The sequence below is a fragment of the Myiozetetes cayanensis genome, unplaced genomic scaffold (genome assembly GCF_022539395.1).
Source record: "Myiozetetes cayanensis isolate MyiCay16 unplaced genomic scaffold, myiCay2020 scf5-8, whole genome shotgun sequence".
Classification (NCBI taxonomy): domain Eukaryota; kingdom Metazoa; phylum Chordata; class Aves; order Passeriformes; family Tyrannidae; genus Myiozetetes; species Myiozetetes cayanensis.
In genome coordinates, this window is record NW_026087742.1 from 21,273,487 (window position 1) to 21,288,885 (window position 15,399).

General features: G+C 48.1%; 3 protein-coding genes across 4 annotated transcripts; 2 read left to right on the top strand and 1 right to left on the bottom strand.

Annotated features, from left to right (window-relative positions):
• Positions 1-509: 509 nt before the first annotated feature.
• GTPBP8 (GTP binding protein 8 (putative)) lies at positions 510-4,736 on the top strand. Of its 2 annotated transcripts, none has more exons than XM_050333137.1 (7): positions 510-816; positions 1,170-1,268; positions 1,758-1,888; positions 2,229-2,328; positions 2,759-2,877; positions 3,319-3,445; positions 4,009-4,736. In XM_050333137.1, exons 1-6 carry the CDS (start codon positions 523-525, stop codon positions 3,401-3,403), a joined length of 828 nt encoding a protein of 275 aa, XP_050189094.1. In that variant the 5' UTR covers positions 510-522; the 3' UTR covers positions 3,404-3,445; positions 4,009-4,736. The 2 variants fall into 2 exon arrangements, with proteins under 2 accessions (XP_050189094.1, XP_050189096.1); XM_050333139.1 differs by having other exon boundaries at positions 4,012-4,736.
• Positions 4,737-4,890: 154 nt separating this feature from the next.
• Positions 4,891-8,744, top strand: TAF13 (TATA-box binding protein associated factor 13). The gene is made up of 4 exons (XM_050333140.1): positions 4,891-6,476; positions 6,604-6,682; positions 7,165-7,262; positions 8,102-8,744. The coding sequence occupies exons 1-4, from the start codon at positions 6,450-6,452 to the stop codon at positions 8,270-8,272; spliced, it is 375 nt and encodes a 124-aa protein (XP_050189097.1). The 5' UTR covers positions 4,891-6,449; the 3' UTR covers positions 8,273-8,744.
• Positions 8,745-8,818: 74 nt separating this feature from the next.
• Positions 8,819-15,023, bottom strand: NEPRO (nucleolus and neural progenitor protein). Its single transcript, XM_050333136.1, has 9 exons — positions 14,837-15,023; positions 14,562-14,716; positions 13,885-13,961; positions 13,647-13,778; positions 13,222-13,299; positions 11,967-12,328; positions 11,207-11,268; positions 10,580-10,830; positions 8,819-10,136 (listed from the first exon to the last, which is right to left on the bottom strand). The coding sequence occupies exons 1-9, from the start codon at positions 15,021-15,023 to the stop codon at positions 9,740-9,742; spliced, it is 1,701 nt and encodes a 566-aa protein (XP_050189093.1). The 3' UTR covers positions 8,819-9,739.
• Positions 15,024-15,399: the final 376 nt, after the last annotated feature.

Sequence of the window (15,399 nt, forward strand, 5' to 3'; positions counted from 1 at the left end):
CCATACAAAGAGTAGCTGAGGTCACTTGTTCTGTTCAGCCTGAAGGAGACTGAGGGGAGACCTCGGTCTTCAACATCCCCATGAGGGGAAGTGGAGTGGTTGGCACAGATCTCTGGGGTAACCAGTGGCAGGATCCATGGGAATGGCTTGAAGTTGTGTCAGGAGAGGTTTAGGTTGGATATCATAAAGAGTTTTCACCCAGAGGGTGGCTGGGCACTGGAACAGGCTCTCCAGGGAAGTGATCACAGCATCAAGCCTGATAGAGATGAAAAGCGCTTGGACAATGCTCTCGGGCACATGGTGCGATTCTTGAGGCTGTCCTGTGCAGGGCCAGGAGCTGGATTCCATGGTTCTTGAGGATCCCTTCCAACCCAGCGCATCCGCCGCCGAGCCGGGCCCTGACAACACCGGGCCGGGCGGGGGCACGCAAGCTATCGCCCCGCCCCATTATCCCGCCCCGCTATCCCGCTGTCCCGCCCACCGCCTTCCGGGCCCGGCCGGGTCCGTCCTGCAGCTGCCGGGATGCTGCTGCCTCGGGTGGGCGGTGTGGCGGGCCGGGCCCCGCCGGCGCTCGCCGCCCTGTCCCGGGTGCTGCGGCTGGAGCGGAGCCGCCGCACCGGGATCATGTTCCCGCTGCAGAAGCTGGAGCGGTACCTGGCGCCCGGCACCGACACGGCGGGGTTCCACATCTTCGAGCCCGAGCTGGGCGCCCTGCAGCGCGCCGAGGAGCTCTTCAGGTCCGGCCCGGGCCACCCCATCGACTACGTGAGCTCCGCGGTCCGCATGGAGCACGCCCCGCCGCCCGCCCTGCCCGAGGTCAGCGCTGCGCTGCCCCCGCCCCGGCTGGGACCCCTCCGCCCTGGGCCGGGCTGAGCTGCTGGGCCAAAGGGTGCTGGCACTGGCTGTGTAGCTCTGGGGGCGGCAGGGTCAGAGCACAGCGCACAGTGCGTGCTGCATTTACTGCTGCTGCTGCTTTAAAGTAGTTTATTTGTTGTTGCTCCCCGTTGTGCAGCCCAGCGGCCTGGCGTGCTCGTGGCACAGCACACTGCTGTCCCCAGGCACTGGCACCAAGGGCTGGGAAATGGCCAGGACTGGCTGTATTGGGAGAGGGTATCCCTTGTCCCGGCACATGGAAGGCAGGTGTCGATGTGCCCTCTCTGCCTGTGTAGGTGTGCTTCATTGGCCGAAGCAATGTGGGGAAATCATCTTTAATCCGGGCCTTGTTTTCACTGGCTCCAGAAGTGGAGGTCAGAGTGTCAAAAACTCCGGTGAGTGACTTTTTTAACTTCGTTCCGTCTTTGTCAGAAACTGGTGCCAGGCCAGAGAGTAGGGCTGAGAAGGGTGGGAAGGGACAAGCTCCTGGGTAACCTGAAGCAGCAGGAGAATGTGCCAGCTGTGGTGGCCACGAGCTCACGGCTGGCAATGTCAGGAAGAGGCAGAAAGAGCCCAGTTTAGCTCTTCAGCCAGGCCTGGCACGTGTGCCAGACAGAGGAGCTGCACAGCTTGAGCAGATGTGCTGTTAAGTCCTTTGAGAAGAAGCTGAAACACCCGTGAAGGTATTTTTAGTCTGTTTTATGGATAGAGCCATGTAGGATTGCTACAAGAGTAGGAGACTGGGCAGCTTAAAGCAACAGTAGCATTTTGGGGTGGCAGGGACATGGAATAGAGACATTTTGTGGGGCATCTCTTAGTACACTTCTTAGAGCAGCTTTTTAAAACCACTGCCTTCCCTCATCTTGCCTAAATCCTCTTCTCAGGGCCACACCAAGAAGATGAATTTCTTCAAAGTAGGGAAGTACTTTACTCTGGTGGATATGCCAGGATACGGCTACCGTGCCCCGCAAGACTTTGTGGAGATGGTGGAGGCCTATCTGCAGGAACGGCGCAAGTAAGGGACTTAGCTGTACCTCCACAGCAGTGAAAGCCAGATGCCTATATACGGTGTCATGTAATTAGGTGAAAAAATGAAGAGGGGTAGGTGCTTCCAGGGTAGTATTGGTTATTTCTGACATAATTTCCTGGGGAGCTTCCGCAGTGTCATTCACTCATGATCAGATCAAAACAGCAGAAAAGACTGAGGTGCTGCTCCATGCTGACCTTCATCTTGCATGCATGGCTTTTCTTGACTCTTCCCAGATCCCACGTTTTTGTTTCTCCTCTTGAATTTGGAAGTAGCAGAGTGGGCATGAAATAATGGTGGCAATTACTGTTGCTTGTCTTTCTGGCAGCTTGAAGAGGACTTTTCTTTTAGTTGATGGTGTAGTTGGACTCCAGAAAACAGATCATATTGCAGTGGAGATGCTGGAAGAGTTTGGGATTCCTTATGTGGTAGGTAATGCTGCTTTCTTGGGTTGGTTATAAAGTATGGGTAATCTGTAAGGGGGTGTACCCTCTACTTGAGCTTATGTAGGTTGTTTTATCCAGGCAGTAAGCCCACCCCCTTAATTGTTAATAAAATATGCCTAAAATGTATTGAGTGAGGCAAGTGGGATTTAAGGGGTTTTTTTGCTTTGTTTATTAAATGAATACTTTTTTTTTTTTTTCAGTGCTCAGCTTGAGGAGCTTGAAAATGCCTGCTCTTTATGCAGGCTATAGAAGTGTTTTGGTGAACTGTGTTAGACAATTTTTTCCCCCTAGATGTGACCCAGAGTTTTCAGTCTGCCTTGCAGGATGGTCCAGAACTCTTACAGATGTTCCAGACTAGCAGTAAAATAATCTTATTTTCCTCTTTTAATCCTCCCTTTCTGGATCCATGCAGATGGTGTTAACCAAAATTGACCGAGCTCCCCGGGGACTGTTGTTAAGGAATGTACTGGGGATCCAGGAGTTTGTCAAGGAGAAGACTCAGGGATGCTTTCCTCAACTGTTCCTGGTCAGGTAAAGCTCTGCTGCCCTGCTGCTGTTTCCTTATGGGTGATAAATTCAGTAGGGCAAGCTAAGCTGAAATGAGTTTGTCCACTTTAGAGGCAGCCCCTCTCTATGCATCAAGGATGGAGGGTGGGCTGCTGATAGGGAAACATCCCTTTTCTTCTTCCCCCTCCTCTGCAGAGTTGTTTTCAAGGTTGCTTCTTCCTTTGGCTTTTCTTGGAGGTGGGCAGCAGTCCTGGTGCTGGATGTTAGCAGGCTTTGCCATTCTATTTGGAGTTGTGGTAACAATAGCAGCTGTAATTGTTGCATTAGGGAGTCCAACTCGAGGCTCATACCAAGGTGTCCTGCACTGTGGGAGATGTAATTGAACACAGCCAGAGGCTGTTTGCTTGTATTACTCAAAGGCACAGCAGTATCTGGCACTAAACATCCATGCCTCTGTTTCCACAGTTCTGTGGAGTTTTCAGGAGTTCACTTGCTAAGGTGTTTTGTAGCCCATGTTACTGGAAACCTACCTACTGTAGAGACCAGCTGAAAAGACTGACTCCTGATCTGCTCAGCTCATCCGGAACAAAAGGTCTGTGTTTTTTTTGTTGTAAATAACCCAATGTACTATAAATTATTTAGGATAAATTAATATATGTAAAACTAAGCTTTTCGCTTATTGAGTTTGTCAGTTCAGGAAGTTTGCAGTGTGAGTGAATCCAGGTTGCTATAAAACTCTTTTATGAAACCTAGATGATTATGCAGAGAACTTCCAAACAGAATCAAAGTTTTAATGCAGCAGTTCCTCTCCCTCCACTGAAATGTTCAAAAAGATACCACTGCATGCCTAAATTCCACTATCATTAGGATATAGAGGTAGTCTAGTAATAATAAAGAGGCATTTAGTTTAGAACAGAAAAACTATAGTCCTAACATTAAGTAAACTGTACTTGCCCAGTTGAACTGAATGGTACACAGAAGTTTACTTCTCTCAGCTAGGGTTAGGGTTAGGATAGCAGGAGCCAAAAGCTACCACTTGTACAACCCTCCTGCTCTAAGGCCATCTAGAGTGAAAATAGCCAACATATTGCCTGTGAAGGTGTGTTTAACTTCTTGTACGTTTTAGTTTTGTAAGTTTCTGTGTTCTGCATTCAGTAGGTGCAGCGAAATCGCACGCCTTGCTTGCATACATCGAGTTGTCCCTGTGTGAAGGAAAGGACACATCTTCAGTGGGGTCCACTTTTCGATCACTGTTGGCTTGAAACAGTGGAATGAAAGACTGACATCTAGAGGAACCCTCTTCTTCTGTACATTATCATCAGTCAGTGCTGCATTTACCCTCTGTTCTCGATCCAGCATAAGTTCTGCAGCTGCACTCGGATGAATTGCGAGGTCTGAGACCTGTCGTCCATTATCTGCATCTGTTCTACCCTGGCAGCTTAAGCACAGTACTGATGTGTCCCATACTCTTTAAGCATACTGTAGCAGCTCGGAGAACTGTGTGCCACACCAGCTGTGCCTGGCTAAGAGCACCTGAAACTGTGCAGTTACAAGGTACAGAGTCAGACAAAAGGAGAGATGTCAATAGCAGCAGTCATGCAGGAGAACTTAGACTGAAGACATTAAGTGCCTTTGTCGAACTCTGGCACTCAGACCTTGTCATGTCTTGATGTGGCCAAATATGAGTGTGCAGTTGTCAAAGTTACTTACATTAAGTGTTTAAACCTCATGACAGTTTTTTGTAAACCACTCTGAGGGTGAAAAGGTGACATTTATAGCCCTTTCATTATGCAACTTCTTGTAACTCTCAGACTAGATGCTGAGGTGAGGTTTGTTTTCAACACTCATGTAAGAAGTGGGGAATGTGATAAATTCAGTGGAAAGACATGGCTCTCTAGCTTCTGCATTTTAACAGTAATCAAACCTTTAAATCTCTTAATATTTTACCTCTAATCCCAAAATGCTACAGAGCAAACCAGCCCAGGGGATGCATGATCCTAGGGGAAGTGCAGTAGTGTCTAGACAGATGGAACAGGTGAAAGTGAACACTTCAGGAAAAATTCTTTCTTAGTATCTTAAAAACAGGATTTTTAAAAAGCGTCAGTCTTGTCATGGCTGTCATTTTCAAGGCCTCACCTATTGACTGGAGAGCCTCTGAAAATAACCCTGTATGTGTAAAAAAGTGCGGTTCTGGTTTTAGTCCCTCTTCAGAACAAAACCCCTTACAATGCTAGGAGAAAGGGGCAGGCAACTCAGGAAGTGTTTAAGGATGTCATTAGGTCATGCAGAAAGAAATTAGAAAGGTGAAAGCTCAATTAGAACTTAATCTGGCCACTTCTGTAAAGAATAATAAAAGGTATTTTTGTAAATACATTATTAGCAAAAAGAGGGGCAAGGAAAACCTCCATTCTTTATTGGACATGAGGGGAGAATACAGTTTTACCAAAGACAGCTGAGGTACTTAACACCTTCTTTGCCTCAGTTTTCAACAATAAGACAGATCATCCTCAGGACAGCTGGCCTCTGGAGCTGGTGGACAGGGGCAGGGAGCAGAATACCTCCTCTGTAATCAAGGAGGAAGCAGTGACCTGCTGAGCCACTTGGATCTTCACAAGTCTATGGGCCCAGATGGGATTCATCCTAGGGTGATGAGGGAGCTGGTGGAAGAGCTTGCTAAGTCACTCTCCATCATTTATCACCAGTCCTGCCTCAGTGGGGAGGTCCCAGAAGACTGGGGTTTGGCCCATCCCTAAGAAGGGCTGGAAGGAGGATCTGGGAAACTAAAGGCCTGCCAGCATGACCTCAGTACCTGCCAGAGTTATGGAAAAGATCATCTTGAGTGCAATCACACAGCACCTAGAGGGTGGCTGGGGATCAGACCCAGCCAGCATGGGTTTAGGAGAGGTAGGTCTTGCCTGACCAACTCGATCTTTTATGAGCAGGTGACCCACCTGGTGGATGAGGGGAAGGCTGTGGATGTGGTCCACCTGGACTTCAGCCAAGTCTTTGGTACAGTGCTGCAGAGCATACTCCTAGAAAAGTGGGCAGCCCCTGGCTTGGTCAGGGCACTCTGCTGGGTTAAGAACTGATCAAGGTCAGGTTGGATGGGGCATTGAGCTACCTGGTCTGCTGGGAGGTATTCCTGCCCATGGCAGGGGCGTTGGAACAAGATGATCTTTAAGGTCCTTCCAACCTTCCTTTAAGGTCCCTTCCAACCCATTAACATTCTATGAACAGGGCCAAGTGCATCTTGCTCAAGGGAAGGAAAAGCCTCTGCGAACCACACAGGCAAACCAAGAAAAGACCTTTCCAATACCATGGCTGACCCTCTTTGAGGCAGGGAAATGGACCAGGCACCTCCCGAGTTCGCTTTCAGCCCACGATATCCTGATCTGACAAGTCAATAATGAGCGTCGACTAGAGATTTGGGGAGGGTCACCAGATCTGTCGCAGTAAATCGTTGTTGCCGCTCCAGCCAGCACCGCCCGCCCGGCAGCGCCGCCCCTGCCCGCCCTCCACAGCTGGGCGGGCTCGGCCGGGCGGGGCCGGGCAAGGGGAAGAGGAACAGGAATCCCTTCCGGCGCAGCCCGGCAGCCATGGCCGATGAGGAGGAGGACGTGCCGGTGAGTGGCGGGAGGGGCTGCAGTTCCCGGTGGTCCCCATCCCATGCCGGCCGCGGGCGGGGTGCAGCGGGCAGGGGCCGGGTCCCGGCGGCGCTGACCGCGGCCTCTCCCCGCTGTGCCTCTGCAGTTCGAAGAGGACGCGGAGGACGCCGGCGGGGGCCTGGACGGCGGGCAGGGCAGGAGGAAGAGACTGTTCTCCAAAGAACGTGAGTCGAGCCGGGCCGGACAGCCCAGCCCGGACGGGTCACTCAGCTGAAACTCTGAGCTGACTCCTATGGAATTCCTAAACTCACTTCTCCTTAGCAAAGCGGCTTTCGTTCTGTGCCCAGGCTGCAAGTGCAGAAAGCTGTCATGTAGGCCCCCCTAAAATACTGCTGGTGCATCCTCTGACCCGAGCTATGCCCACAGTCGGTTATGCTGTAGGTCAGTGTGCAGCACTTCGCAGGCTAAATTAGTATTGAAAGAGCTCGTCATCAGATGTGCTTTTCTGTATGTACAGCCTTGGCTTTTGTTGGCTTCTGTTTATTTCCTGTATGTTTGCTCAAGAATTGCCCTGTCTAACGGACTAGTTACATTCCTGCACCACCTGGAGCAGGAACGTGCAGGCTGGTGAGCTCTACCTAGGTGTGTGCTGCTGACACTACTGAATGGGTGAAAGGAGCCTCACACTGAGTGTTTCTTTGTGCAGTAAGATGCATGATGTATGGATTCGGGGACGACCAGAACCCTTACACAGAATCCGTGGACATTCTTGAGGACCTGGTAATAGAGTTTATCACAGAAATGGTAAGTCAGCTCTAGACAGCATGGTCAAAACATCCTCACAAGGACTTCTGAATAATACCTCTGACTCAAAATACTTCATTATCCCAGGCCCCAAACTCATGGTGCTAGTAGGAGAAAGCTAAACTTGGATTTTGCTTTTCCAAGAGAAAGGCAAAATTCATGCATCTTGCTCCATGTGGATTTAGAACGCTGTCTGAAGTCCTTAAGTAGAGGTTAGATTAGTATTGTAGGAGGGGAAATTCACATCTGCCTTTGGGGCTCACTGTGGCATCACTGTATGTGCAGCTGACAGAAGGCAAGGCTCAGCTTTGAAAATCTGTCGACTTTTTGTGTTGACCCAGTGTCTTTACATGGATGGGAAAGTAGCTCTGCTACAAAAGAAATGTATTCTAGAGCCTGAAGCCATTATTCTTCCAGGTATTTGGATACTCTTTTAAAAAAGTATCCAAGTATTCCCCTTTCTTTTGAAAGGCTGCCCTTGCCTTTCCTATATCAAAATACCCTACACTGTCCTCTGAGAGGGTTACCTCACATTGTTTCCAAGTTGTGCCTGATCTTCAGGCTTTTTGCAGGCTGGGCATCCTACTTGTAATCTAGCTTTAGTTTTGATACCATTATGTGGTGTATATATATTGGTAAGTGGTAGATGTAAGTGACAGGGAGCTGGGGACAGCAGAACAACAGTGAGTCCATGGTTTACTGGCAAGTTCTCTTGTGACTAGGATGATGGTGCCCAGGTCCTGCAGTTGCTTACTTTTTTATAAAATTAGAGGAAATAAAGTGGAATTGAGAGCTTTAAAAAAGGAACCCTGTTGACTTTCCTTTTTTCTCTCTGGCAGACACACAAGGCCATGTCGATCGGGCGGCAAGGCCGTGTACAGGTCGAGGACATTGTCTTTCTAATTCGCAAGGACCCCCGGAAGTTTGCCAGGGTTAAAGACCTCCTTACTATGAATGAAGAACTGAAAAGAGCCAGAAAGGCCTTCGATGAAGCAAACTACGGATCTTGATTCTGTGCACAAGCTGCACTGGAGCTTCACTTGGGCTGCCCAAGCAATGGCAGCTGCCCAGTAAGAAGGAAGATCATGTGTGGTGTTCGGAGGGGTTATTCAGGATGGAGGTCACTGCTGGGGTGTCTGCCCTCACTCCCAGTTTTTTCTGAGAACTATTCAAGCAGCTGAAATGTTATCTGATTGTATGTGGTATACTTAGGTATTTTTATACCATTTAAGAAAATGAAAAATTCCTGTAATGGCAGTAAGTCTGTTTGAAGTAGGCCTTTGTTGTATCAGATGGCTAGAGGGCTGATGATCCATGATTCTCTACAACTATTTCAGTTATCACTGGGTACTCCTGTGAGAGGAAACCCAGAAAATGGATCTTGGTTTATCTGGACATGGGCTTCAAGCCCAGACTACTCTAAAAGTTCTGCTTTTTCCTCTGTATATGCTCTTTGAATAAAACATTTTAAGTTTGTGCCTACTCCTTATAACTAAACCTAAATAGATCAATTCACACAAGGTGCACAATAGAGGGGTTTTAGCACTTAATGGGCTAGGAAGGTTATTTTTATTTCTGTCCTGGTGGGCACAGCTCTTTTATTTTCTTCTGCTCTTAAACCTAAGAAATTGAACTTAGCCCCTTCCTGATTTACTTGCACTTAACAGCCTTTCCTTAATCCCTGTTAAGCAGTTGCTCTCTACCAAACCAGATTCCTGTTCTTACTTCTGAGAATTTTTTTCCTTACTATTTCCTGGTGATCATGCTCATGGGAATTATTTACAAGCAAAAGCCTGGCAGAAACTACTCGGCCCATTGCTTGTTCTAACACTGTGGATTACCTGTACCTTACACTGCCAAGCAGACAAAAACTGCACTTATATTAAAAAGATTTTGGGACAGTGAGAAACATGTTCATCAGACAGGAGTTTACTGTTGCAGCCCAGACTTGTGCTTTCCCCTATTTCTGGAAAAGTAGTAGGTTCAGCTAACTCTTCATTTCAGGACAAAAGTAACAAATGCTGAAAACAGCAATGATACTGCATGTCAAGGCTGTCCCCTGTACAAGCAGCACAGAAAGAAGGGTGTAACAGACTTGGAAAAGTGTCTGAAAGTCGTTTGCTCTAAGCAGCAGTGATCAGCTGCAGCCTTCTGCTGTGGATGGTAACTAATTGTGCTGTGGATTTGACAGCAGCACTTAACGTGTGGTCGAGCAATAGAGAAGGGTCACTGAGTAAGGGTAACAAAGTCACTGCTCATGGACAAGGCCAGGTAAAAGGATGAAGACTATTCAGCTGTTTGGAACTCTTAAAATATAAAAAAACCACCCATTACAAAAAGCTGTTTTACAAAAACATAATAAAATGGTTGCTACTTTCTTAGCAGAATTCAGGATTTGAGTTACTCAGGCACCATTAGAGTTCAGAGGGTTTTACTTAAATAAAAAAATAATGGGAATTACTTCCTTCAATCCAGGGTCAGACACCTATTGCTGCAAAAATAGAATCAATATCCATGTTCTCAGCAGATTCTTTACACACAGGGCCAGGGCTTCCTTCAAGCAGCAGCTGCTTAGGGGTCCCTGCTGTGCTTAGTCCGACATGGGCTGTATCAGCATCAGAACGTTCCTTCTGACTCAGAGGCCCACCCTGGTAGGCAGGGAGGATGAGTGATGCAGTTGTGTCACAGACCCCAGAAAGCTCAGCAGGCTTTTGCTGAACAGTCTTCAGAGCTCTCTTCAAGTGTGCAGACGATTTGATCCTCCTTGGACAGAGCCACGCCCTGAGGTACTGCCTTGGCCAGCGTGTGCGTTGGGGCCCATACAAGAGGTATTTACGGACAGATGTTTTGACACTGCGCAGTTTTCTCTTCAAGCTTTAAAGGGAGGAAGATGCACAAAACATAATTTTATAAGATACTGAAGTGTTACTTCATTTGGAGTTTGGAGAGATTTGGTTATTAGCCTTTATCGTTTTCCTTGTCATACCAAGGAAACATAACAGCACCTTGTACAATAGTAGCCAAGGCAATCTGAAGGAAGACAACCCTTGCATCTACAACGGTTACCATTAAACATGCAGATGATTTAAGTTGCATTTGTTATGTATTTGTGCATTTGTTAGCCTTTTACATCCTTTCACAAGTGACTGATGCTAAGCAAAACACTTATATCAGAGCATCCACTAACCTGAACTAGTGATCCCGAGTTTTAAAAGAATGGCTTAGACCACTGTGTTTCACTATACTGTAGCAATATAGATATTAAAATGTGAAGTGTTACATCCAGAAATCCCACACCCACACCATGCAAGAACTACCTGCATCCTTGAGCCTCCACGTGGTGCAGCCGGTTGCTTTTCAACAACTTGTTACGCAGAAAATAAGCTTCTGATCTGAATTTATTGTTTTTGCACCACAGAATAGCTTTTCTGAGTGCCTCTGACAGCTCCCCAAATGATGCAGCTGTTTGGACCATCTGTACAAGAGATTCAGTATGCTGGGACTTTGGTACACGAGAGGAAGGTGGTGCTGACTTTGCTTTAAAAGGTGTTGATGCCACGTTTATACCCTGAAACAATAACAGAAATATTAGTCTTTTAAAAAGATTATGTGCCTGGTCCTTTCTGGTGGAGGGGGGCAGAATACTGAGGATTTTGTGAGAACATTCCTTATTTCCCAAGAAGAAAGGGAAAGAGCACTTTTTTTTGGAATACAAAAAGAAGATAATTAGAATTTGTATTCCTGTCTACTACTGAGGTCTCTGGTCAGTTCACTTGACAAACCAACAAATGCTCAAATTCCTAAGCAGAAATGAGTAGATATTTTCTGTGCAAAGCTTCCACACTAACCTGGGTTGTTACAGGGAAAGGGACATTTTCAATCAGGGATATTGTGTTAAGGTCTCTAAAATTGAAAACTAATGTGTAAAAAGATACTATACAAACCTCTTGTGCTGGATGTCTGGATGGCTTAAGCAAGCTCTTCATATCAATCCCCAGGTGCTTCCCTACAGAGAGAGAGGAGATTTCCCATTACAGTGTTGAGACAGTTTTATGTCTTTGTTGCACAGAGGTGTTGCAGTGCTTTGCCACACTGAGCTCTCAGCAGGCTCACACCTGTACTCAGCATTTCCAGGCAGCTCAAGGGGACTACACTCATCTTGCACTGCAGCTGGCAAGGGATGAAGAGGATGCAGAGATTAACAGATGTCTGCAGAAACTTAGTGGGTAAAAGCTTCACACAAACACCTGGATGCCTGCAGTCACTGGCCATAGCCCTCAGTGCAGAGAAAGTCTTGGGCACAGTACAGAACTAGCAATCACAGGATACCTGCACCCTGTACTTACAGCCTTGCCTACTCTTGTATGGACTGTAGACAGTGTTCTTAGCTTCTCACTGTCCTTATCTATGCAGGAGGAGGAAAGTAAAAATAACTATTTTCAGGATCTGTATACTGCATTCATTATCTGCTTCTCTCCAGGTTGTATCATCTTTAAAACAAACCTCCCCAAAAAATCACAATGCTGACATTATCCACAGCTTTATAAAGGCAAGGTACATGCAGCATTCTCTTCTCCTAAGGACAGAGGAGGGGAGCTTGCACTAGAACCACGCACTGGTAGAAGTGCTTGGCTCTGTTGGACAACAGCTGTGGTCAATCTCTGAGATGTCAGAAACCATTTGCACTGTGGCACAAGGCTTTACCTCTGCTGCCTCTGGGCACCAGAACTGTCTCTCCGATGTCCATGGGGCAGGGGATGCTATGGTTTGTCACGTCACTTGTACAGGTTACAAAATTTCTCTTTTTCCCAACCTCCGACACTGACTCTGGCATTGTTGGGAAGAGCTTCTTCAGCCAGCTGGTAGATTTTTTTGTTGTAAGCATTTTAGCCTCTTGCTTCTTCATCTCAGAAGATAGGTTAACTCCAAGGAAGTTACTGATATCAGAAGGGAAGGGAAATCCCTTGATATAAGGCATCTGTTGGGTCTCAGATACCAGATGAAGTGTTGTTGACAAGACGTCATACAAGGACATGAGGGTCTGCAATACACGCCTGTACTGAATCCTGAAGAGAGAAAACAAAAAGTATGAAGTCTCCTCTAGGAGAACTTTATGCCCACTGAACAACTACCTTAATCTCAAACAGAAGAGATTCCAAGCTGCCCTCTCCCTATTTTCCCTCAGTGCAAGTTTAGCTTTTTACACTCCATCACCCTTCTTTCCTTAAGTCTGAGCCTTAAGGAACCATTAAGGATTGGAATGTAGGAGTGACTTGACTAGTAAATTCCCAATCAGGATGCCTCTGCTTCCCTAGAGTTCTGCTGAGTGCCACACCTGGGTCTCATCATGTTTTCAAGTCACATCCAAATCATTTGCCATGAGGTCTTTCCCCAAAAGCACCCTGTACCAACTAGGCTGATGCCATACAATTGCCTGCTCTGTGTTTCCCGAAGATACAGATTTCTTGTGCCAAAGAACATTTTACTGAGTTCTTCTACACAATGATGTTAGTCCTTCAGCTACAGACACCACTTATTTTCCTGTACCGAGAGAGACCAGAACACCAGCTTCCCTGGAAAACTCAGCAGTGTTGTAGGACATGTTTATCCCAGCCTTTCCATTTCAGCATGAGGCAGGACTTACTGCTTGCTGCACAGAGTACCACGTGTCAGTGTTTGTGTCAGGCTGGCACTAACACTGTGATTTCATTAGTGCTGCATAAAGTTTGCTATGATCCAAGAACAAAGCCTTTCATAAAAGCATGTAAGAAATCTCTCTCCACTTGTACAACTCTTCAGGTGCTACAGTCAAGTCCGAAAGAATGGAGAGACACCCTCTCTTCCTCCTCCCAAATGAATGAATCTCACTTAGCAGCAAGGCCTAATTACAAGCCCTTCTCCCTGACAGGCACATCAAACAGACAGAAAACAAACAAGACAGACTTTTGAACACACAAACCATAGTCGGCTCAACAGCCCCAAAGCCACCGTGTTCAGAAGTATGAATTCCTTCGAGCAGAGATGTTTAATGGACAAGCTGAAGATTATAGCCGTTAAGGATAAAAAAATAAACAGCATGTAATGAGACTTGCTGAACACACCAACTAGAGGCAATTCGCAAGGCGATATCCTGGAATAATTTGGGAGATGAGTATCCAAATTTTGAAATGCTCAAGGCTGGAACAGCAGCCAGCCAAGAGCCTAAGGTTCCTACATAATAACTTGAAAATAAGGTGTTTGGCTATCAAACAAACTTCAAGTTGTATGTATGAATTACACAGTTGAGTCCATCAGCAATACAGGGCCTCCAGCAGACCTAGTTTTGGATGTTACGAGGTGCTAATAGTGAACTGTAAGAATATTTTTACGATTAAAAAAGGATACAGAAAAGTTTTACTGCAACAGTCCAACAGACGGAGTATGAGCTTGCAGCCTCCCAGTACCTTCAGAGCCACTGTTTCCAGCATGGGCTGGCTGGGAACCAAGCACTCTGCATGGGCTTCAGACGTATCTTTCCTGGGTTGATACAAGGATGAGGAGTTGGTTAGGATGTAGCATCCCCTCCCATAGCTCTGCAGATTGAGTTAATGGATAGTATAAAATACAGGATCACAACACTTACTTGGGAATCAGTTCTACCAGAGTTCCAAGGCAGCCCACCAAATTCATTTTCCATAGGCGCTTCAAACATTGTTCTACCTAGGAAAAAAGAAAACTCTTTTGAGTGGTATTTTGAGAGTGGGAGTGCCTTGGTCTAAGAACCATCACTATGTTAAATGACACCTTCCCTTTATCAGTTTAGCAGCACAAACTGCAGGTTTGTGCCATGAAATGTTCTAGGGTATTCCTACATCTGCCGTTCATCACTCTACTGTAAAAATGGAATTAAGAGAAGGACTGGAGTAGGTCATGGTTAATTGGTGCTGCATGGTTTCCCCTGCTGTATACAATCACCTTTGGTATTGGCTGTCAAGAACAAAAACATGTGAACAAACCAAGAAGGTAAGGACCATTCTTACTCTGATTCAAAACAATTATTTGAAGATACTGACAATCCCTTTCCTGGAAAACCGGAAAGGAGTTTACTTTTCATGCTAAACCAGCAAGTACCTAATAGAGCAGTTTAGGGCTATTCTTCCCCCCTCCCACTATTCCAATTCATTAAGAACCAAGGCCGTGTATTACTCACGCATTCAAAGGTACGTAACTGTACCTCCCTCAGGCCTCAGCGTGAGCACAAGACACCACACATGGGTGGAGAAGTGGAAATGGCCCTGGCTGCACAGAGCGGCCGCTCACCTGCTGCAGGGCGAGGTAGGGCCGGTGGCGGAGCAGCCTGCTGTGGAACACGTAGAGCAGGGCGCGCAGGACGCGTCCCTCGGCGGACAGCCCGGGCCCCGACAGCCGCCTCCCTGCCGCGTCGCACCGCCGCCGCAGCGCCGACAGCTGTCCCACTGCGGGGGAGCCGGGCACGGCCTCAGCGCCGGGCAGCGCCTCAGGGCCCGCCGCCGCCCCGGCACCCCGGCCCCCGGCACCCACCGCCCCCCCAGCCCCTCTCGGCACAGCGCCGGGACCTGCGGGGTGGTCGGCCTCCAGCGCCACCGTGTAGCTGCTCGTGGGCCAGGGCACGTCCAGCCGGTTCCAGGGCGCGTCCAGCCCGCTGCACGGCACATCCAGCCGGTCCCGCGGCGCATCCAGCCGGTCCCGCGGCGCATCCAGCCGGTCCCGCGGCACAGCCCACGCCGCCGCGGGCGCCGCCATGTTCCCGCCGCGCACCGGGGAGCGGGCCCCGGCCTGGGCGGGACCATCCGGGCCGGGCAGGGGGAGGGCCGCGGGCCGGACCAAGTCAGCCCGCGGGGGGGAGGCAGAGATCGCGGCCTGGCGGTGGTGCCCTGCGTTCCCAAATGTTGTAAGCGCGAAGAGGAATAATTGTAAATGATGAGTGTTTTTAATCACGCTTTCCAAACCTCGCAATTCTTCAGTGTCAGCCTGGGGAGCTGGGGCTGCTGGTAGCCAGCGTTGCAGGAGAGCCCGGGGTTGACCCCAGTCACGGGCCCTACAACTGCGCCCTCCCGTGTCTCACACGCACCCATTAAAGTGCAAAAAAGTCTGGGAATAGGCTTCACACGAGTAGCAA

Coding starts and splice junctions, on each gene's coding strand:
- NEPRO (XM_050333136.1), bottom strand. CDS start 15,023: ATGGCGGCGCCCGCGGCGGCGTGGGCTGTGCCGCGGGACCGGCTGGAT. Junction 12,329..13,221: donor GGGCTGTTGAGCCGACTATG/GTTTGTGTGTTC, acceptor TTCTCTCTTCAG/GATTCAGTACAGGCGTGTAT. Junction 10,831..11,206: donor CCAGACATCCAGCACAAGAG/GTTTGTATAGTA, acceptor TTATTGTTTCAG/GGTATAAACGTGGCATCAAC.
- GTPBP8 (XM_050333137.1), top strand. CDS start 523: ATGCTGCTGCCTCGGGTGGGCGGTGTGGCGGGCCGGGCCCCGCCGGCG. Junction 1,269..1,757: donor TCAGAGTGTCAAAAACTCCG/GTGAGTGACTTT, acceptor TCCTCTTCTCAG/GGCCACACCAAGAAGATGAA. Junction 1,889..2,228: donor TATCTGCAGGAACGGCGCAA/GTAAGGGACTTA, acceptor TCTTTCTGGCAG/CTTGAAGAGGACTTTTCTTT.
- TAF13 (XM_050333140.1), top strand. CDS start 6,450: ATGGCCGATGAGGAGGAGGACGTGCCG. Junction 6,683..7,164: donor GAGACTGTTCTCCAAAGAAC/GTGAGTCGAGCC, acceptor TTCTTTGTGCAG/TAAGATGCATGATGTATGGA. Junction 7,263..8,101: donor TAGAGTTTATCACAGAAATG/GTAAGTCAGCTC, acceptor TCTCTCTGGCAG/ACACACAAGGCCATGTCGAT.